Genomic DNA, 23589 nt, shown 5'->3' with positions numbered 1-23589 from the left:
CATGAGCTACGATGTAAATAATTTTCTAGAAGTGTTCCCATGTATCCCATTAAATGGAAAACCTGAAGCCAATTATGGGAGCTTTGACTGAAGCAAAAGAACTTAGGCATATGAAGCTCAAAAAGTAACACCTGTGAAGATTTAACTTTAAAATGCTCTGTGACCAGTCTACCAGGTTTCATAATTTTAAACATTTTTCTAAGTTAAAAAGTTAAAAATTGTTCAGCCTCTTTGTTTTATAGTCTCTAACACTCCTGATTTAGGCTGGCCAGAAGCTGCATGCCTACTTCACACAAGATAGCAAAAAAAAAAAAAAAAAAAAAAAAAGAACACAACACTGTTCTAAATCCCTTCAGGACCAAGTACACACACTCTACATGAGTGCTGCTAAGGCTGAGAGGAGAAGCCACTCCATGGAATTTCACAGGCCCTGGAGTGAGGTGGGAGAGAAACAAGCTCCCATCACAATCAGTGGAATCACAATCAACCCCACCTCCAGAGCATGACTGCCAGGACTTCATTCAAATGCCTTTTCCTGAACATGATCTCTGTCAACACATGCTTGTTTTCCTCTAATATGGATGAATCCTTTTCTAAAAGTAACATTTTCTCCATTTGTGACATTCAAATTAAGCATACTTACAAGTATTATCAGCTTTGCATGGGGTCACAAACAATGGGTGTGCTATGATCAAAATGCATGTATTTTATACTGTTATTTTCCACTGTGCTGCTAAATAAGATACCCAAGCATGTACTAAAATTTAGACATTTTCTGTAGTAGTTCCTGCAGCATATCCATAGTCTTGCACAAATAGGTAAAAAACCCCGCAAAGCGTTCCACCCCACAAGATCTTGTAAAATGACTTTTCAAAGCCACTACAAAATGAAGTGTTCCCCTAGCCCAATTCTACTAACACCTTATTTTAGTCAACACACACTGCAACACTGCACTACTTTTCACACAAACCCCACAAGCTAGAGCTATGAATGACCACAGAGCTGCCTGCTCTGCAAGCTTGAACCCCTCCATGTTTCACCAATGCCTAACATGGAAGTAGCTGGGTTTTACAGCTACCAGCCAAACTTCATCAGAAAGCAACTGAGGCAGACAACCATCAAGGACTACTCTGAGGCATCTCATAAAATCCCTGACAGATTTATAAGTAGTTAAAGGGCAAAGAACAAAAAAACCCATCCCAAATTTTAAAAAGGCATAGAACAGACCCCAAGAAATGGCCATGGTGCCTGACTCCACCCCAGTAAAACAACAGACACTGACAAAGCAATTGGTGCACAAATTTATCAAAGACTGTCTGTCCTTCACCCAAAAAAGAAAATATTTACATCTATATATAAAAACACACACATACATTAAAGCTAGAAGAGCACTCTGATTTTAGGAAAATTTGCCTATTCATCTGTTAAGAAAACCACCAACACACACACAAATAAATCAACACTACAGTATTTATTAATAATTCTTTGCTCATTCCTGAAAAGGAAGAAATTAAAAAAGAAAATAACTTATAAAAAAATAACTTTTTTGTCTACTTCTTTGATAAAACCTCAAGAATCTAGGATCTGCTCAAAGTTAAGGCAACAGCCACAAGCTACACCTTATCACTGAAATCTCTCCTAACCAGCAAAATCATCTAAGGAGTAACAGAAATTGGTCTTCTGCACAAGTCTCATCTGTATGATGAACTAACTGTAGACATTTAATCCCTTGGCTAACAATCTTCTGAATGTTCTTGTTACAGAATTACCAGTTCAGCTTAATCCACTTACTGGATTTGGAGTGGAACACACTTGTACCCCAAGTACAGATGGAAATGTCACTGTACCCCTAGATGGAAATGATTCTCAATTCTGAAACAGCAATCCAAGGTCCAGGCACCTGGGCTTAGACTTCAGCTTGCTTCATTGTCTAAATGTACAATTCTTTGGCTATTTGAAGATGCCTGGTCTTCCTGGTCTGAAGAATTCCAAGTCCAAGGAAACAAATCTCTTGCATTCACCAAAAGCCCAAAACCTGCCAATCCTCTGCCTAAACCCTCCAAGGTCAATCTGACATACAGACTACATCAAGAATATTACCGCGCCTGAGTGGGTCGCAGCTGGTGATAGAGAGACAGTGAATCTTGTATCTTGATCAGAAGGCTTGATTTATTAAGATATTATATATAATACATTATGACTATACTAATAGAATATAGAGAGAGGTTTGCAGAGCTGCTAGCTAAGCTAAGAATAGATAGAAAAGAATCTATAACAAAGTTGTCTTCAAGGACTCAGTCCCCTAGCTTGTACTGGTGATTGGCCCTTAATTATAAACATAGAAAATGAGCCAATCAAGGTGAATCCTATTGCATTCCACAGCAGCTGATAACAATTGTTTACCTTCCCTTCTGAGGCCTCTGCCTTCCAGAAGACACAGAAATCTGAAAGAAAGGATTTCTGTGGAAAAATGTCTGCGACACAAGAACACACAGAACTGGAGGTTCTTTATAAAACTCGAGCAATTCCCTGCGGACTGTTCATAGGAGAGCATCCACGACAGGAAACAACATCCTGTGTGAGCCTGGCAGCACACTTACCCAGCACACAGGAGGCTCAGATTGCACAGCTTCCTGCTGGAACAGAAAGAAATAAAAGACAGAAGGAGAAAACAAAACACAGATTGCCTCTTTTGCTGACCATCCGTGGGCTTAAAGGAAGGGGGGGAATGTCCAGAGTTCAGATGAAGCTCAGATGATTTCTGGAATTTGATTTATTGGGTAGCAAGAACTGTAGGCAGCAGCTCAGTAAAGTACACTTAGAGCAGACAGGAATCAGGAGAAACTCCACCTCTCTATCTACCCCCTCATGCTCCAGTCTTCCCTAACCAGGACTTCACATCCATAAATTCTCTTTATTCCCTACCCTCAAAATCAGGGTGAACCCCCAGTGCACTCCCCTCCATTTCTGTAAGGTGATTAACAGAAACTGCATGTGGGAGGCACCTGAACAGCAGGGCAAGCACCTATGAAGAGAGACAGTAACGGGGTGTGAATGGCTGCTGGCATGAGCACTTCACCCAGCGCTTCCTATAAGCACTTCCACACAGAAAATAACTTCTATTCCAACATACCACCCACAAGCAGTTTCTTTGGTAACTGCCAAAATCTCTTCAGTTTACTTGCAGGGAGTCAACAGTCAAATGTTTTGAAAAAACTGTTGATCATTAGTGTGTGAAGTGCTGGGCACATTTTCAAGAAGCATTGCTATAAAAGCAGGGAATCATCAGATCTCTTCCAGTTATCTTCTGTTCTTTGGAAGCCAGGTAAAGTTGCCTTTACATAAATTCAGGACTTTGGACAACTGATCCAGATGCATTTCACTAAACCTCTGAATCAGGCACAGACAGGAGCTTCAAAAACTGTCTCCTCACATACTCAATAAGATACAGAACACTCAACACAGCAGTTTAGATTAGGAACCCAATTTTTCTCAGTAAGGCTCCTAGACTGTAACCACTCCAGTAAAGCACCAGGTCAAACTCAGAGAGTCATAAATATTCAATACAAAAATTAGGTTAGGAATAAGTATACTTTAAACTTAGGGCCTGCCTTATTCCAGGTAGAATTTCTGTTTCAGGCTATCCTTGCAGAGCTGCTGCCATCTGCAAATTATCACTTCCCTTCCAGCAATACTTTGGACCAACTAAGTCTGCATGTCTTCTGAACAAAATGAAGTTGTTTAACAAAAGCTATTCATGTCAAGATTTCTAGTGTCTGGAAAAGCAGTGAAAAAGGCTACCATGTCAATAAAAGGGCTCATTTGGGTAAATACAGAATATAATGCTGAACACTATTTCTGAGGAGCAACTTTTCAGGTGCAGGATGACTGCCACACTAGGGAGTTACTCTAAAAATAGCAGGCCCTAGAGATCTATCATTTCTCTCCACTTTTAAATGTGAATTTAAATGGAAACTTTAGATTGGGATCACTGAATGGAATTCTAGCAACATTTCAGCTTTTTATTTGAATGCTGGGAAGCCCCCAAATGTGCATAAGTACTAGTCAACAGTTACATTTTTCCCTTAGTTTTTTTAGTAAAAAAAAAAAATCAAGCATCTCCAGTTATTTAGTTTTGACACTGTAATAGCTACAAACTATACATAATAATGGCTGTGAAGGAGATTTCTTTAAAGTCTTTTAGGGCTTCTCTTAATGCTTCTTCAGTTTTATCAGCTTCACTAGAGCAAGAAGCATTATTTATGATTACTCTAAGGCAAACAAACCTGTAATTATTGTGTGAGATCAAAACTAGAAATTAACTTTACTGTTCTCTATAAATGAGCCTTCTGTGATACAAATTGCTTTTCACAATTTTGAGTTCCAGTGCAGCTAATAAGAAGCAGCAGCTTACATATGCAACTCAAAGTTCTTGCTCTTTAGGCAGCACTTTTCCTGAATCTTCCTATTTCTTATAAATCAGTTACTACTACGAGTCTAAGGGCAGACAGAATGTCATGAAATGTCCAGTCAAATAAATCACTTTTTGCTACTAAAGAGAGCAAAATTTTCGTGTTTCCCCTCAACACAAACCAGGTGGTCCTGAGTGCTGCAGCACCACAACAGCAAAGCCCCTGAGATAATGCACTTTTATCACCTCTGCATTGCCCACCGGGAACCCCCCAGAGGGAAGCCCAGCCAAGTAAACTCTGATTAGCTCATCCCTGATGTAGCTTGGCAACCAGAAGAACATAAAATTTGCTCTCTATTATTGATGAAGAGCTATTGCCAAGATTATCCACATCTCCATTCCCTCTATATGTGCACCTGACTGACATATCACTATCAAGTCAGGAGATTTCAACTGCACTTCTTTCAATTTAATTAATTGGTATTGAATGAAGATTTGACAAGACACAGTTTAAAAAGTTATTGTTGTAACACACAAATAGGTGGGACAAAATGCACGTGTATGTGCACACACTGCTGAGAGAGATTTCTGCAGAACAGAGAGGTTCAGCAGAAACAAAAAACAGCATTAAATTGAAATTTATGCCATGCTGTTATGTCATCCCTGATCTCTAAGCTAAGTTCTATTTTGATGTCCTCTGTAAGAATGGCTGATAGCTGTAAACCACTTCTCATTTTCTTCTTTCACCTTTCATTTGTATTTCTTTCACATCATTTCAGGGTGTTCATTATACTCCACAATCTTACTATAATTATTTAACAGATCAGTATAGAGCTAAAAGGCACTAAAAAGGCTTTCAGACATTCTATTCTAGCTTTTAGCCAGGATTATCTTCTTTGCTCTTGCATTTACCTCTGTATTTTCAACTGGACCCCAGTGGTTTTTCAGGACTTTTAGTTGCTACTGACACATTTTTTTACCCCCAAGTGAGTTACTGCTCCAGCCTTCCTGGTGTAGCTGTCTGCACTTGCACCAAACCTGACTTTCACTGCAGCACACCTCCTTTCTAAACAAGCTTTGAAGAACAGCCTCAGAAGAGGCATGAACCACATACAGTGCTAAATTTTAAGCCTCCATGCCCTGCATTACTCCTGATTTCTCACCTTATCCCTCTATTATTGAAGTAGGCAATTACTGTAAACGGGTCTGTCTTTGTGCATGCATCAGACAGAACTCCAAGCTCCTAGAGGAAGCTGAATAGCTCATTTCTACTTGGTGCCAGCAGTAAAGCCTAAGCATTTGTAAAGTGAAAAGAAGTAGCATCTGACTGACTTGCATCCACCAGTTTTCAAAGAATCATTTACTGGGAGCCATTTGAAGTCAAGCAATAAAACATGCCTTTTTTCTAAGCCTTGAAGCACAATGATGTCAAAACTGACAGTCTCCCATCTACCTCAACTACCTATCTACCACTTTTTGAAGTCTTCAATTAATTAGATTTTTTAAAGCAAAACGGCAACTTTATTCAATCTATTTTCTAGTGCATTTGAAAATAACAAAACATACAGAAAGACTGGAAGAAAATCCCTCTCTGCTTACACTGTGGCTGTAAGGTTCTGTGGCTGACCACACTTCTCACCTAGTGGAATTTTAGCACTGCAGAGTCCAAACATTTGACTGTTTCAGGATACATTGCTTTTCAGATCTGGTGAATGCTTTAAGCCTCCCACTTCCTTCTTCAGGACATTAAGTAAAGTTCTAGAGCTATCCAAAATCTTCATGTAAGCAGCTTCAGTTTCAGCAAGTATTTTATCAAGCTCATTCCGTGAAGCCACTTTTTGGGCCAGGTTTTCACATACACACTCCAGCTGTTCACTGAGGACTTGGATATCATGCTGGAGTTTATTCTTTTCCTCTTCTGCTTGCTGGATTTGTTTGTTCAGTTCTTCTTTCTGCATACATAAATCTTCAATGCATTTCACTAGTTCATTATTGTAACCCTGAAGAACAGCTCCCTGCTGAGTCATCCTGCACTCACTCCCTCCCTCAAGTCCCTTTTCAGCAACGGCCTCCTGCACTCAAATGAAAGGAAAACAAACAAACAAAGAAACAGAAAAACAATTTGTAAGATGTTGCAATGAATAATGCTTCATTAGCATACACGGAGCCACAGGACAAGGTGCTCTATTTAAGGTTAACATGCCCATTCCCAGATGTGCCACATCTCTTCCCTTTTCAGGAGGGGAACAGGAGAAAACTTGGCAAATGCTCTTAAACCTTTACTGAAAGCTGCTGGTCCCTATGACGCTGTCATGGCAACAGCATCAAAGTATTTATGATATTTATTTATAATACCTTTATACAATCCTGACTATAGGATGCTTTGTACCACAAACTTCGAGGGCCTGGTCAGAAATAAGCAAAAATTACAGAATCACGGAATGGTGAGGGTTGGAAGGGCCTTCTGGAGACCATCCAATCCAACTCCCTGGCAAGACAGGGTCACCTGGAGCATCCAAGTGGGTTTTGAACGTCTCCGCAGAGGGAGACTCCACGCCTTTCCCGGGCAGCCTAATTCAACACGAGAAGTCCTTTCTCACTGCGAGGTGAAACTTCTGGTGTTTTAGTTTATGGCCCTCGCTCCTCGTCCTTTCACCGGGCACCACCCCGAAGCAGCAGGCACTGACAGCGCCAGGGAATCTCCCCGACACGGCGAGCACCCGGAGCTCCCAAACACTGGGTGACGCGGATCGGGGTGCCGGGCCCACGGACGGGTGCCGCCACCCACACCCGCACGGACACAGCGGGGCCGAAGCCCGACCCGCGCGGCCGCCGTCGCAGGGACATTTTAACACCCTCCTCGCCGCGGAGCGCGGTCCCGCGGAACACGCGCCGCGCACAAAATGGCTCCTGTCTGCACATCGAGAGCCCGGGCGGAAGGGGAGGAGGGGGTAGGTAAGAGGAGACCGTTCCATTCCTAGCTCCCCCCCGCAATTCCCCCCGTTGCCCCCACCTGCCTGGCAGGATCGCGATTCCTCCCCACCGAGGGAGCGGCTCTGCCAGCGAGGCCGCGCTGCCCTCGGCTAATCGGCCCCGTGCGCCCGCCAACGACCGCGCCGGCCCGTGAGGGGTCACGGAAATACCCGAGCGCTTCCGAACGTGGCGCCGCCCTGACGGCCGCGCGGAAACGTCTCTCCGGAAAAACGCGATGTTTTCCGAAGACAGGTAGCGCTCGCAAGAGTGGGCCGAGGCGGGAGGGGCAGGGAGGGCCGAGCGTTACGGAAGAAGCCGATGTTTTCCGAAGGGAGGGACTGAAGGGCGTCGTGCTTGGCGGAGGCAGCCGATGTTTGCCGAAGGGAGGGACTGAGGGGCGTCGGGCTCGGCGGACGCAGCCGATGTTTACCGAAGGCAGAGTCGCCCGAGAGCAAAGGGGACAGAGGGGACGGAGCGCGTCGGAAAGAGCCGGAAAGAGCCGACGTTGACCGAGCGCGGCGTCGCCCGAGTTCCCCGGATGTAGTTGGAGCGGCGGCGGCGGGCGCGGCGGGGGGAGGCGGTGGCCGAGTCGGTGCTCCCGGTGTGTCTCAGCGCGCGCGGGGCCGAGCTGCCAGCGTCTCCCCTCTCGAGGCGATGGGCCCGTGAGCGCCGCTCCAGCCGAGCTGCCCGAGCCGCCCCCTTCCCCCGCCCCTGCCCCCGGAGCGCTGCCGCCCCCGCCTCCCCCCTCGGCGCCTGTGGCCCGGCCGCGGCCGTGCCCTCCTGGTCCCCTCACCCTCACACACACAGGCCGGGCATTGATGGTAATGTATGCGAGGAAACAGCAGAGACTCAGTGATGGGTAAATTCACCCCCCGGCCCCGCGGGGCCGCCCCCCCCACCCCCTCCGCCATGTTCGGCCCGGCCGCGGGGCCGGTAACGGGCGCTCGCTAACGCCTCTCTGTCTTTCTCTCGCTTTCTCCTCAGCTGTCACGACCGCAGGGGGGACTCGCAGCCCTACCAGGTACCGCCGGGCCGGGAGGAGGAGCAGGGGAGGCGGGGGGGTGCTACTTCAGCAGAGGCTCCGGCGGCCACTGCAGGCCGCGGTGCCGCGGCCGGCCCGGTCCGGCCCCTGGCGGCGCTCTGGGCCCGGGGCCGCGGGGCGGAGAGGCGGCGGCGGCCCTGGCGCGGGGAACGGGGCCCCGGTGCTCGGCTGAGGCCTGCGGAGCCGGGGCGAACAGGAGCGGCCTAGTGCGACCCGTGCGGGCCTCGGGCCTGGGAGTCGGGGAGGGTGCGAAGGGCGGGAGGGGGAGCCGGGGTCTCCTGCGGTGGAGTGGAGATCCAGGAGAGGTGAATGTTTTTCTTCTAAAAACAAAAGGAGGCTTACTCTTCCACCCCCCTCCCCCCCAGCCCCCTCCCCCAACCCCTCCCCAAAGCCCTTTCTTCTCCCCAAAACTACTGCTGGGGGCTGTAATCTGAGCAGGGCACGGGTTTAGACCCTGACCAACTTGGGGTTGCAAGTGAGGCTTCATTTCTGCAGTTGCCAGCTGCTGGGCATGTTCAGAAACCATCAAATCCTTGACTTGCCGACAATAGCCTCAGTTCCTGTAAGGTGCACACTGCGCTTTGCTGTGTGTAATGAAGAAACCCAATTGTCGAGCTTTCAGTCTGTGGAAAGTCATATGTTGTGATATTGATCTCTGTAGGCCCTGAATTGAACTGTTTTAATGCATTTCTGTGTATTTCAATCACTGGAGTGCAGTACGGCAGTCCAAGGCAGCTGTCAGTGACAGTTCACATAAATGTAAACATTTGCCACTCAGGAGTTCACAGAACCAAGCAGGTTAGAGTGAGGCAGAGCATGTAATTTTTGGTAAAGACTTTAGAATGAGTTATTACATGTTTTGGCCCTCTAGAATTATTTTTTTTAATTACACGTGTTACAGGGGTGTTAGTACTGAAGAAAACATCACAGAAATTCAAGGTAATGGTGAAACTGAGTGGTCTTGACTAGAGTATAGAGGGCATATTCAAAGTCTACACTGATTCAGTGTAACTGTAGGTTTGTTTTCCTAATAACAAGTGGAGACTAGTTCTTCTCCCAAAAGTGTGGAAGAACTGGCCCATTTGCTGCTGAAAGTGTGTAGTCCATCAGTGAAAAGATAGAGAAACTAGGTTCTCCTTAACAAAAAGTGTTGCATTGGATGTAACAGTGGGAGAAATTGGTTTAAGTTCTAATTACAGAACTTGTTGCTTTAATGTAGGTAATTAAAATTAAAGAGACTAATGCTGATTTTTTTAATAGGAAATGAAAATTAATTAAGCTTTAAAAGTACTTTTGGAAGAGAAGAAAAAAACCCAAAATTTCATATCTAATGTCAGTGCCTGTTTTGTTGTAATGTGTTTCAGGCTCTTAAGTACTCATCCAAGAGTCACCCCAGTGGTGGTGATCACCGTCATGACAAGATGCGCGACACCACAGATCCCTCACCACCAAACAAAATGCTGCGGCGCTCGGACAGCCCTGAAAACAAATACGGTGACAGCACAGGGCACAGTAAAGCAAAAAGTGTGCATACTCACAGAGTTAGAGAGAGGGATGGTGGTAAGTTATCTTAACAAACTTTTACTTAAGCAATCACTAATTTCTCATTAAAATTAGCCAGTATCACTCAGGTGATGTCTTATACTAAATGTGCTTTGTACTCAGCAAGGGTGACTGCAGTGAACCCAAAATGGGAATTTATTTGGCAGCAATCATTGAGGCATTGTAACACCTCTTAATTTCCTGATTTTACAGATATGGTGGTTTTCCTTACAGCCCCAAAGATTAAATGAACCTTTTTTTTTTATTATTTAACTAGTATGTCTCATTTATTTAGACATACTGCAACGTTTGATAACATGAAATAGTTTTCTGAATTTTTCATTAGCAATAAATGTTTGCCGTTTTGCATTTTTTTTAATAACTTTGTGTATTATGGTGCTGTACTGTGTAGGTACATGCTCCATAGACTAAATCCCATCAGAAATGAAAAAATCTTCTTTGTATTTAGCTGCTATGTATAACTCTTGTTAGATGATCAAGGGTAGCACATACTAGAGCCTTTCTTGACAGGAGCTTGAAGAACTGTGTTCACAGTCAAGTCAGCCTCCTGTGTTTTTGCAGGTTTATAAACAGTAGTAATATCCCCAGTATTTTAACTGATCTTATTTTGTATCCCTGCTTCCTAGGAAAAGAGTAGGATTTTCCAGGTAATAAACAGTGTTAGGTAACAAACAGCCAGAGTTTAGAAAATTGCATTTGCTGTCCGAAATTGGAAAAATTCTTTTGTTTTGTTAATTGGTCTTTGTGTCAAGGTACAAGGTGAAGTATTCAAGTAGAGAATTTGGAGCTTTAAATCAGTGCTTCTTTGTTCTGTATAAAGCTAACAAATTCTGATGTACATACACATTTATTGCTGCACTACTTTTACTTGATATAGTAGTTACAGTAAAATAAAGGAAATAGCTTTCAAGTACCTTTTTAGGACATACTAGTTTAACACTACAAATGTGTTCATAGGTACCCAATTATTCTTATAAATCCTATTTGTTTTTCCTTCTTTGACTTAATGCTGAGGCTCTGTAGACCACTGTTAATGTCATGGAAGTGTGTAGATGCATTATAAGAACATGCCTCTTTTGTTAATACACTGATTTTCATTGTACCTGATAATAATTGAAAGTGTAGTAATCTCAGAATTAAATGCATGTGCAATGCCCATATGGTGCTATTCTGTGCTACTTTACAGGATACAGAGGTGTCCTCTTTTATTTTCTGTTCACCTGTCCAAAAATTAGTACCACATTCTCTTCCAATTCTACTTAGTTTTGCTACAGTCAGTAATTTTTTCTGCTTGAACAGAGCTGCATTTAGTGGAATCATGCATATATGAAAACATCTGGAGGATGAGGCTCTATATGGGGAGTGCTTCTGCTTATTTGTGTGTTGGAAGTGTGGCAAGATAGGAGAGATATTCTGAAGTCCTTACAAGGTCCAGATGGATTTAATACCTGGGGCATGGTCTGAAGCATGTATGCATGCAGTCAGGATGAAGGAAAAATGAATTGTTTGTAGTTTTGTGAAGGAAAGGAAAACCATCCCCCTGTACCTTCTCCTAGTTGTTAAGACAGTGGAAAGTTTCATTTATTCTGATCTGAAAGCAGGTGTTTTCACATCATGTGTTAACAGACTGGAAGAAGGAAGTAGTCTTCAACAGTCTAAGGGAAATTACTAATTTTAAAAGTTTAACATTTGTACTGTTTAATGTAAATAAGTGATTTTTTTTGTGTGTGTCATTAGTAAGGTTAGTTTGGCCACAGTTTCACCTCTGTAAAATGTAGTCAAAACAACCAAAATGATGTTAAATCCTGTGTACTGTATGTAGTAAACCAAAGCTGAGCAGATGTGGGCAGAAGGGTATTAATTTTTCTTTGATATACTGAATATTTCTGTCAGTATAAATTGAAGGTAGGTGTTAAAATATAGGTGAAATGCTGTAGTGTAATGAGCATTTGCATATTACTAATAGGCAAAAGACATAATAAAATATTTTACCATTTTCTGTATTGAATTACTCTGAAGGGTTGCTATTGCTGTAGTATTCCCTTAGTTTTCCAATTAGAGACATACAGTGGAAGAAAGAAAAACATTACAAAAGTGCTAACATTTTTCATCTAAGCCTTTACAGGACTGAGAACTACTAATTTGCTATGATACTACTGTAAATGCCTGTCTTGTTCTCTTTTTGCATTCTTCATGGAGGAAGGAAGAAGCTGAGTGGTTTTTATTTTTTGTAATTGCTGTGCATTATTTTAAAATTGGTGCTGCTCAGTGTGAAACTAATACAGGTGTTACTGCCTTCCTGTGATCTAGCTGAACTTAGCAAATCTCATTGAAACATCTCTAGTATTTATTTTCCTAAACTGAATTAAAGTCCCATACAAACAATATCTTCTCTCACACCTTAGGAAACAAAATGCGACATAAATTTAGAATATTACTGCTGAACATAAAGCCAATTTAACTTGATCTCTCCCTCTCAACTCAGTGTTTGGAAAGAACTCCTATACATCTCTTAGTAATTTTAGCTCTGAAGAGAAACAGGAAGATTCAGTGGTGTAGCACACTGATTCAGTCATGACTGGTTCATGTTTTTGTGGTAAATGCAAAATGTCATTTAAATGTCATTTCAAGATTTAAGTGTATGCATTTAAAATATAAGCAGGAATTGACTGAAAATTAATTAGTCAAAAATGGTAGAACCACCTGCTATTAATATCTTTAGTATGTGTATAAAGGTATTTTTTGTAACAGCTTATTTTTGTAATATTCATGGCAGAATCTTCTGTAGAATTGTAATCCACGGGGAGAAATTCAATTAAGGTTTTACAACGTGTTATGGGTAAGCCCTCCATACTGATCCAGTGCAAACAAAGCATTTTCAGAACTGCTTACTGCATGGTTTCTGTGGAAAGGGACTGTGTACAGAGACACTCGTTCTCTGGAGAGAGACCTCCAAGTTTACCTTGGACTCAACACCATGGTGTAATTGCAAGTTTTTGTCACATTCCTGGTTTCCTAAGAGCACTTGTACATGCAGCATATCAAAAAAGTGCCTTAACTTTGGTCTTGCTTTCAGGTCCCTGTGCATGGGGGCATTGTCTCTGTATGCAAGTGTTCAAAACATAATGAACAGCTTCCCCCCCTCAGTGCATCTCTTATTTATAGGTCAGCTGCTATAGGCAAGTGTGGGGTTTGAAGAGATTAGGGGGTCTTATGAGACCAGCTCAAGTGTGAAGTTTCTTAACAGTAACAAATAGGGACTTAAAGCCAGCATTGTTTATGGGGAATAGAACTATGAAGGGCCTTGTAGATGTGGAAAAATGTTTCCATTAAAGAAAAAGGGAAATACAAAGATTTGAGGACTCTGATGCTTGAGGATGGAAGGCTGTTGTAGGTCTTTTAAAATGCATGAATGATGAGATACTGGTGTCCAGGAAAGAAAATAAAGAGGCCAGATAAGTAGGGTAACTTTGGGAATAATGAGAGGGAGATACATAACTATAAATAGATACAATTTAAAAGTAAAAATGCTGGATGCAACCCTTGTTATAAAAAGGGCAGAGGGTGTTTCTGCTTAACTGTATGGAGCAGAATGACCCACAGTAAGATACTCAGTAGAACTTTATACAAACAAGGTTTGTTCACTTGAGCCACCTGTACTCAATTGTTTTTACTGTGAAGAAAATACTGCGTTTCACTACATTTGCATTTAAGAGACTCTGAAACTTTGCTTCATACCATGGTCTTACTGAATTGCTTAAAATAACAACTGAAGAGTGTAAATGTACATAGCATAAAATCTGCTGAATTGTGTGCTGTTGTGCAGTGCAGGCTCTTTTAATGAAATTTGACTGTAGCTTGTGGAATTTAAATTCCAAAGTATAATTGAAGCATTATGACTGTTTCTTTTGCACGTGAGTTGTTGTTTTTTTTTAATTGGCAATTAAGATCATTTGTCAGTGAGCACTGTTACTGACTAATACAGTTCTAAGATTAAAAATCTTACTGCTATTAGAGGCTGAATGAAATATTTTAAACAATGAGTTCCTATTTTTATCAAAGTGGTGGTGGGAGCTTCTGTCATTCTTTGTTGACTTGCTTTGTTTCCACTGGTTGCTGAAGGAGTTCAGAGTCCTCATAGCAAGGGGACAGCAAACAGCCCTGAACTGAGAGCTGTGTTAGGTTCCTGTGTTGGCAGCCCTGGCAGCAAATGGGAACTGCTGATTAAATTAGTGTGAGCATTGGCCAGGGAAACAAACAATGAATGGGGTGTTAGGGCAGCCACAAGAGAATGGAAGATGCTCGGGCCATGGGCTTTGTAGAGAGGAAATTGCAGGGTGGTGGAAAGAGGCAAGTCTGAGAGTGATGGAACACAGTGAAGGGTTCAGGGGGAAGCTGGAGTGGATTCCATCCATGTAGTTACTATTAACTGCTGTTACTCATTACTATGAAAACCATTTTTTCATGATAAGTGCATGGTCAAAGCTGGGATGAGAAAAGTCTGATCACAAAGGAGAGTGAGTTCTTCATGAAACTGCTTTGAATATCCCCTAATATCCAAGTGTAGATTTAGTGATTCACTTCACTGTTCCTTGAATGTGGGCTTTAAAGGAGGAATGGGTTGGCTGGTTTGTTTTTTAAGAAAAATAGAATTGCTTCGAGGACCATTCACCTTTTAGAAGTTTTTCTTTGGGTTAAAAAAAATAAATTGGAAGAGTAAGTTTCTCTTTTCTGATATTTATAAAAGCTTTCTTTTATTTTTTATTAGTTCTACTGCCTTCAGAATGGGTTTTAATTTTAAATTTGCTTTCAAATTTAGAACTTTTAGATAGAAAGTAGCTTTCCATTTACTCAGTGGATTTGACAATACTTCTGAGGTGAGTTTTTGTGGGATCAGATGTATAAACAACAGATGTGTTACTCTGTTGTGAGGATCTCTAGTAGAAAAGAAATTGAAAAATATGTGCTCATAGAATCACACTCAAAGATCTGACTTGTGTTTATACTTTTTAAATCTAGAGGTTTAGAATGTTAATATTGAAAATTGCTTTTGAAAAGTACCTGCAAAGCTTGCTTTTAACTAGCATAGAATGGAAGATGAACCCCCCTAATTTTATATTATTGATGTTAGGTAAGAATTGTGATATTAATATGGTGGTATTAAATGCTAAGTCTTTATTCATGTGGGTGGATGGAATCCTCTGTTTCTCTTAATGAAGTTCAAGTATCTGGTGTAGGTTGCTAGAGTAAAGATGTATTAGTGTGAGACTTGATCTGAAATGGAGGCTCCATCAAATGTTAATAAGCAGAGCTATTTGTTTGTTACCTGTTGATGCAGCTGCTTCCCAACCTCTTGCTATTAGGACTTTGGGAATTTTCACTTACTGTTTTTACTTTCTTTTATATGTGAGAGTATAGAATTCAGATGTGTAAATAGCTCCTCTGAAGGTTTCCATTTATCATTGTTCTGTTTAAGCAAATATATCTCTTAGTTTTTAGAATTCATTGGATTGTAAATGTATTATGTTCAAGTCAGTCTGCCTGCTAGACCTGGCAAGCTTTTGTACATAAGCAGATTTTATGTTTTGGAAAAGAGAAGATAACTGATAATATACAGGATTTGGTGAATTTGGGTGGTTTTGGTATGTGAGCTAGTCAGAAGGGAATGATTTTTACTTAGCATCATGCTTTAGTATATGCTTCTTCCCTCTGACCTTATAGAAATGGAATATACAGTTTACTAAACTTCTACTTTTGGGTTGCTTTTCTGAAGATGAAAAGAAGTCATGAAAACTTTTCATTTCTGATGAGCTGCCTGCTACTTACTAGGCCATAGTAAAGATACCAGTTTGTAAATTGTGTTAGCATTTTGCTCTGCATTCCCCAATGGCCCCTGATTAGAATTGTTCCTTAACCATGTTTTGGGACATGGCTGCTTTCTAAGAGAAACACTGTTTATTGACAGCTTAAATTTGTTTTCCTGGCCATTTCTACCTATTCAGTGTGAAGTGTCCAGTAAGGCAAGTATCACTGAAGCTGTGCAGAACTTGGAAGAGACTGCTCTGCCTCTGCTTTGGCTGAGAGGGGAGGTGATGCTGTAATAACTTCTCTGTGAATAATAGTGATTTAATGGCACCCAACTTAGAGTGGTAACTGCATTTGTTTACAAAGTCAGGCTTTTATGCAATTTCATGGGTATTTTCAGGGAAAACCCTCTTGCTATACAGAGAGATCATTCCCTGTGTAGCTCTTCAGTAAGGATTCTCTCCCTTTTTCTCCCTACTTTCAAGCTTGTGAAGCAAGCTGCGTGTTCTAAGGCACAAATTGTACTGCCTGCTACCTGGAAGTGACTGATGGAATACTGTTCAAGGATAATGACAGAGTGGGTCAGATTGGAAGGGGCCACAGGGGTCCAAACTCCCTGCTCAAGCAGGGTCATCCTAGAACACATGGCACAGGATTGTGTCCAGGTGGTTCTTGAGTCTCTCCAGTGAGGGAGACTCCACAACCACCCTGGGCAACCATCTCCAGTGCTTGGTCACTCAGGCAGTAAAGAAGTTCTTCCTCATATTCAGGTGGAACTTCCTGCACCACAGTTTGTGCCCATTGCTTCTTGACCTGTTGTTTGATGCTTCTGGGAAGAGCTGGGATCCATCCTCTGACACCCTCTATTCAGATACTTGTAGGCAGTGATGAGGGTCCCCCTTGGTGTGTCCAGTTGGAAAGTCTATTCTTCAGGTCACTGAAAAGGGAGATAATTTTTGAGCAGATGACTGACTCTTTTTACCAGGTTGAAATTAATGAAAAATAAGGCCTAGAGACCTGTGATTAGGCTCTGTAGTACTTTGGAATAATCACCTGTTCCTTAATGTGGCTGTTGTTACAAAGGAGAGATGCAAAGGAACAGTCTGTCAGAGTTTCTGTTGCCATGTTAAAACATAACTTGTTTTGTTTCTACAGCCGAGGTATGATAAAAAAATTATAATACCCTCCTTTTGTCATCACTCAAAAAAAAGAGATGTAAAACAGCTTTGAAGTGCTTCATGGCAAGGAAAAGGCAGCCAGAAATATGAACAGTGTGCTAAATGAGCTAAATTCCTTGTCTTTGAGGGGCAGCAGGAATCTTCAAAACTTCTTTTTTTGGTCTGAACTTTTATCATTACTTTTCTGATACCTGTCAGTATAATTTCTGTGACCTGTTATGTGTATTTACTAATGTCAGGCTTTCTGAAAATACTTTTATGAAGCAGATTTATATTTCACAGAGTAGTTCCTCTGCAGTGGTTTCCCAGATTTCGTAAATATTGTGCTTTTTTATGTTTTCCTTATTGTTTTTCTAGGTTTGTTTCTGAGTTTGCTGGAGCAGCAGAGTTAGCAAATGTCTATCAGTTAGCAAATGTCTATCATTAGCAAAAACAGAGAAAGGAAATTATGTTCTCATTTTTATGTTTCAAACATACCTATTCACTCCCAAATGTGGAAAAACCCACAAAAAATGTTTTTTTATTAAGATATATAATAAGTAATTCACATTTGTGCATAAATGCCACAATACAAGTTAGGTAATGTGCTCTACCTATTTTTTTTTCTGCTGTGTTTATTTCACATAATTATGTTCTTCTGGATGGTATGTTCGTGCCAGCTGTGCCCCTTGAATAACATAGGGAGGAGTTTAGAGCTCATCTAGTTAAGTTGTTTGAGTAGATTCCTCAGACACCTGCTGCTGACAGATTAACACAGACTTCATTTTAAAAACTGTTCATTTGAAAGAATGCTGTTTCTGCTTACTTTAATACAAGAAATAATATGATCCTCTTCAAATTTAAGTAGTGTAAAGTTCACCTCATACTGCCTAGACATTGTCAATAATAATGATTGCAGTTTTTGTCTAGTCCTTTTGAGAGTGTTTACTTAACTAGAGAAATAAAATTAGACACTTAGGCAATCAAATAATTGTAAAATAGATTTTGAGTTTGTAAACATAACTACAGCTTTTGTGAAGAGGATTTTTTATAGTAAGGTAGTTCCAGGAAAGACCAGTTGAATTTGATGTATTTAAGCATTACTTAATGGGAAGAGGGATGAATTGTCTTGTCACCTATTGTGCTGTAGATGCTTGAAAGCCCTGTTGCACAATACCTTTGTTAAGCTGAGCTAAGCTTTGTTAAGCTGAGCTGGGCCAGCCTAAAATATAGCTGTGAATCTGTTTTTTTTAAAACCACACCACTATATATATTAATTCTTAGGTCAATCCTTGCTTGCCATCTTTGCTTCCTCCCAGAGCTGTGGGCCAGCATTCCTTTATTAGTGAAGAATTTCTGTGTGACAGAAAGTAATAAAGTAATTTGACTTGCCTTTTTTTTAATTTTAGTATTACCAGCATCTCTCAAAAACAATTCCCAGCTGAAAATTAAATAGGCATGAAATTAAAATTATGCTTGTTGCATAGCTGTACTCTAATAAATACACATGGCATAGTATGTCCAAAACAGCAAATGTATTTTTTCTAAACCTAATAATGTCTCAAGTTATATAAAAGTGTAGTGACCAATTGCTGCTTTTAATACTAAATATTTTCAAGTTAGATTTCTCATTTGTGGTGAAGAAATAACATGACCAGGGAAAAAGGAATAATCTTTCTGAAAACAGAAGTATTCCACAATTCTTTATAGTCAGATCAGTCAATATCTAAATTTTAGGTGAAATAAGGCTTTCTCTGTTTTACTGACACATGGACATAGCTATAGTCTTAGAAGAAAAGAAAGTTCTCTTCAAATAGCAAATATTAGTAGCACTCAAGGAATTGAAGTATTGAAGGGGATGTTGGTTCTTCTATTGTGTTTGATGTATCTTAAGAATTTGAGATAATCTGACCTACAGTTACTATTTTTAAGACACATTTAAGAAGGTCAATATATGGTGCCTTTTGTTCCTTGCCTTATTTTAATGTGGTTAGACATTGTTTCTGCCACAGCTTTCTGATTAAGGATATATGTGTGCTATGTGTGACAATCCTTTTTGCAGGATTGCAGTAATGTTTTGTAACAGAGACTCCCTTTTTTTAGTACTTCTACAACACCATGTACTTATTGAATTGCTGTCAATAGTGTATGCTCAGTTGAGATGGAGGAAACTTGAGATGGGATGAAGTTCACAAGTATTTGTCATTGTGTGTCACTACCTATGTGTATAAAAACTTCTGGTTTCACCTTCCTTATTCTAAGCCTAGTAATGGAAACATTCAGTGCAGGTTCATTTGTAAGTAATATTGCATTCACAGGGTTTTCTGTTTAAACTTTCTTGTCCTCAAGACACTATCCTCAAAACATCAAAAGAAATTTGACAGTTGCTAAATTACCTGGCCTTGTCTTTAGTTAACCTTATTTTTGCTCAGGGGATTTTGTTAGGGAGATTAAGTTGTCATATCTTAGTTAACTGTTTGGAGCTTCTGAGTGGGTATGTTAATTTGGTGCTGGAGACACAGAGAAAAAGGGGAAATAGTCTCAGAGCTGTGTTTGGGCAACTGCCTTTTTTTTTTCCTTTATAAGCAGAAATTGTTTTGCATGACCCCTGATTTTAATCAGACTACAGTTCATGATGACTGGCTTATGGTGTGTCAGTCTTTCACAGTCCTACTCTGCTGGTGTAGTCTAAAAATACTGAAATATACAGTTTTTGTGAAGTGTCTGCATTTGAGAAACTCCCATCTGAGTTGTGTTGATAAATATCAGCGGTTCTTCCAATGTTTTGTGTTCTTTAGGAAGCTCCTTGAATGAAAAGTAAAATTTATAATGCTTGCCCCCCTCCCCCTCCTGCAATGTTAAAGGAATTGTTATTCACTTCAATATCCCTTGGGCCTAATTTTCATGAAGCATTTGAGTATGTGCCTGTTGCCCCAGATGACTAATGTATTTTTTTTTAAATGTCTTGTCTAGTTTTTCTTGGCTTTTGAGGGGAAAAAACTTCTAAATTTGGAACTATCTACTGACAATTAATGTGAATCAAGTCTCAGTCTTCTGCTTAATTTTAGTTGATGAGTTTTGTGGACATGTTGCTGGAGGTTGGAGAGTGTGTTGTGGTGCTGTTGGACTTCCCTCACTGAGCTTGGCTCTCAGTGCTGTATTACAGTGTGCTCATGGCAGGCTCATTTGGGTTTTGTGGTGTTGCTGAGCAGCTCTTTGAAGGGGGAAGTTCAGTCTGTTGTCCATGTGCTGAGCTGATCCATATGGAGTTCAGATAACATGGTTATTAGTTTGTGGTAAGGATCCTAGCTGTCAGTTTAACACATCTGGTTTTGCATATAATAATTAAAAAGTCTCTGTATGAACTGTTAGTTGAGGTTGGAAGAAGCTCTCTTGGGCAGTCTCTGACACTGTATTAGAGATGGAAATGTTTTGGGAGCCACAGTCCAGAGCAAAGCAGAGTTTGGCTTTATTCTCAACCTGCCTCCTTTCTTTTTAGAGCAATGTCCCACTCCTTGTACAAATACAGTCATGTTAATTAGTGTTGCAGTTCAAACTTCAGACTGGCATTAGTGATATTGAACAAGGATTTTGGTTTTTTATTAAACATACTGAAATCTTCTGGTGTCATGAGCCAGAGAGTTGGGAATATGACTGTTGCTGAAATTCATGGTACTCACTCACATTTTCCATGGGTGAAGCTGCTTAAGCTGCTTTTTTCAAGTCAATTCATCTCAAATGCAGTGAGTGTCTTAGTAGATCAGCAGTGTTGAGGATGCTGCTAGCATTTTTTATTTTATTAGGTGACCTGAATCTAAAGTTCCCTATAGGGAGGAAATCACAAATGTTAATCTGAAGAACTTGTCTACCCATAAATCCACATAAATCCACTTTGCACATTATAATTTTAGTAACATTTAAGTCTTACCAGAAATGTTTAGAAGCTGGTTGGAATTTGCCTTAATTATTGAGAAACAGGCAAATTCTTTCAAGTGATACTGTTTACCCCCTTACTTCAAAGTAAAGAATAAACATCTTTATGGGTGATGGTAAAATTATTTATCCAGTCTTTGTTTATTGTTATTTCAGTAGTTGAGATATGAAGGAAACTATCGTATACTGATTTTCTTTGAAGAAGAAAATCAGTAGGAATTATGTCTGGAGTGTGCTGAAAATCCATTTTTCATCCCTTAGGCTTTTTTCAGCTCTATAATTTGTGACCTTTGAGTATTGGATCATACAGAAACTCACTGCATTCAGTGGACCTTGTTAATGAACCTGATAATTTTCCAAGTTGTGTCCTAAGTTGAAAAGTGATTTCTCATTGCTGCTGGGAGGTGGACTGAGGGGAGAAGGAAAACAGCCCCAAAATTATTTAAATATTAAGCTGTAGCTGTAACAAGGAAAGGAGCAAATTATAGGATGGTTGTATAAAAAGAAGTTCATCTGCTCTATCAGTGAGGAGAACCCAAGCTGTTTTACTCATTTAGGCTGAAGTACAACCCTAGGAAAGCAGTTAGCTGCTAGAGTAGTAAATCCCTGAATTGTTATTTGAAAACTGAAAGTTTGAGTTTAGTTTAAGGTATTTTATTAACTTTTGCTTTACTTTTTGGTGGGCAGGCATAACTTGGTGTTCTTTCTAGAGCAGTTTGGTCTGTTTGCCCTAAAATTAAAGCTTCAATTTCTGAAATAAATTGAGTATAGCTAATTAAAATAGAAAAGTAAGCAGCAAATAGCAAAATAAAATTTACTGTACATTATGCAATGTGTAAGATTTAACTTTCTTTTTCATTTTAATAATCAGTAATGCCTTTGCATTTGCTGAGTGTTGCATTAGTAAAATGGCTCCTTGACTTTCATTAGTTTACTGCTCCTCACTTTTCCTTCTCAAGGTGTCACTTTCTTACTACCATTTTAGAAAAAAAAATTCCATTATGAATAAAACTATATGTTTACAGTATCACTTTCATCCACATTTGGTCATTTGTGCCACTCCATGTGTGTGTGACTCCTGGTCTGTTTATAGCAATGATTTTGGCTGATGTCTGTGAAATTCTATGTGAGTTGTAACTTGGGGAAAAAGGAACTTCTTTACATTGGAATGCTTGCCCTGTGAGTCGGATATTGCAAAACAGCACCGACTTGGCTGTGCTGGATTGGCACTGTGGCAGGACAGAGGGGTAGGGAATGAAATGAGGCTTTGTAAGTTTTTTTGCTCAATAGAGCTACTTCTTGACTGGTATACAACATTTATTTGGGGGGGCATAACGACTATGTAGTTGGGCAGTACCATGATCAGGCTAGATTTTCTTTCTTTGGCAAAGCATTGCTCATTCAACTTAGTAGGTTATGAATTTCTGGAAAATGTTACTGCACAGTTGGTGTATTCTCTGAGGCCACTGCTCTGCTAGGAAAATTGCAAGTTTTTATGCTTTTGGTTGCGTGTGGAAGGCAGCCATGTTTATTTCAATACACTAGGCCACATAAAAATGCAGTGAAGAAAAATTGTTTTGTCTTATTACTTTTACATTTGGCAAATCAAAATGACCATGATAGGCTGTTCTCTTAGTGCTGGCATGTTGGGTACTGTGTTCCTATTGTGTTGTTTTATTTCCTCCCATATGCAGTACTTTGGAAAGTGTTCTGCACAAAGATTTGCATTGAAGTAACAAAGCCAGTTAAAATACACTTTAGACATTTTAGTTTAGACTTATCCTAGATAAATTTCTATAATTTTTACCTTTTGAAGAAGTCTACTTAATTAGTTATCCCCATATAATATCACCACCATAAACTAATCTTACTGTCAAGTTTTCTCTGTTAACAACTAATTGGCATCTGTCACTTGGTAGTATTTGTTCTTTTGAGGAGGTTCAGATTCTGATAGTATCTAGTTTCATGAATTTGATTGCATGTTAACTGAAAGGTGGAACATGGAGTCATAGAAAGTATGCATGGAGTTGTCACAAAGGTAATGACCTTCCTTTTCTGCTGCCTAGTCTTTCTTTCCACATGCCCAGTATGTGGGCACAGAAACAGTGACTCTCCTAAAGCCCTTCCTGACTCCCAGTTCCCTCTAGAGGGGCTGGAGGAGCAGACCAGCACTGAGTTCTAGCTGGTGAGCACTTGTAAACTTCCTTTACTTTATATCTACACTGGCACTTTTCAGTATGGACAAAATGAGAGTTAGGATATTAACAAGGTATTTTTGTGACTATAAAGAAAACATAAATGCTCTGTCAGCAGTGAACTGTGTAAAGTTAACTGTCGTGTGGTACGACAGTATGTATACTGCAATTCTAATGTCTCTCTGTTCCCACGTGTGCATTTCAGTAGAAGACTTTATGATTCTGATACTGTGTGATGTTATGAACCAAAGAAGAGTTCATTAGGCTGAGATACTTGGATGCCAGAGGATGGTGGGTAATGCACAGTCATGTATTAGGTAATTCTAAACAAATGGCAAGAAAATTCATTTTAGGTGCTTTCAGGTGGATGTTGTAATTGCCAGTGTAGGTATACAGGGTTTGGAGAGGAAGGAGTTTGGGTTGGGTCTTGAAGATGGCAGGGGAGAAGTGAGGGGAAACCAGATGCTGCTTTATTAGAGAAGTCTGATCTTTAGTTAACTCAAATTTTGA

At 40.4% G+C, this 23589-nt stretch overlaps 2 protein-coding genes across 6 annotated transcripts in view; one reads left to right on the top strand and one right to left on the bottom strand.

Annotated features, from left to right (window-relative positions):
• Positions 1-1452: 1452 nt before the first annotated feature.
• Positions 1453-7535, bottom strand: LOC134414532 (microtubule nucleation factor SSNA1-like). Of its 2 annotated transcripts, none has more exons than XM_063149248.1 (2): positions 7425-7535; positions 1453-6483 (listed from the first exon to the last, which is right to left on the bottom strand). In XM_063149248.1, the coding sequence occupies exon 2, from the start codon at positions 6436-6438 to the stop codon at positions 6094-6096; it is 345 nt and encodes a 114-aa protein (XP_063005318.1). In that variant the 5' UTR covers positions 6439-6483; positions 7425-7535; the 3' UTR covers positions 1453-6093. The 2 variants fall into 2 exon arrangements, with proteins under 2 accessions (XP_063005318.1, XP_063005327.1); XM_063149257.1 differs by having other exon boundaries at positions 7429-7532.
• A 577-nt stretch (positions 7536-8112) lies between these two features.
• WAC (WW domain containing adaptor with coiled-coil) overlaps positions 8113-23589 on the top strand; it is a 51804-nt gene continuing 36327 nt past the window's right edge. For 2 of the 4 annotated variants that reach the window (XM_063149235.1, XM_063149211.1), the window contains exons 1-3: positions 8114-8243; positions 8369-8405; positions 9791-9986. In XM_063149235.1, the coding sequence (XP_063005305.1) occupies positions 8203-8243; positions 8369-8405; positions 9791-9986 (274 nt within the window). In that variant the 5' untranslated portion in view covers positions 8114-8202. Of the gene's footprint in view, positions 8244-8368; positions 8406-9790; positions 9987-23589 lie in introns of all 4 variants that reach the window. The other 2 variants (XM_063149219.1, XM_063149227.1) reach the window with 2 other exon arrangements.

Source organism: Melospiza melodia, chromosome 1, assembly GCF_035770615.1.
Source record: "Melospiza melodia melodia isolate bMelMel2 chromosome 1, bMelMel2.pri, whole genome shotgun sequence".
Taxonomy (NCBI): domain Eukaryota; kingdom Metazoa; phylum Chordata; class Aves; order Passeriformes; family Passerellidae; genus Melospiza; species Melospiza melodia.
This window is presented reverse-complemented; position numbering and strand designations above follow the sequence as displayed.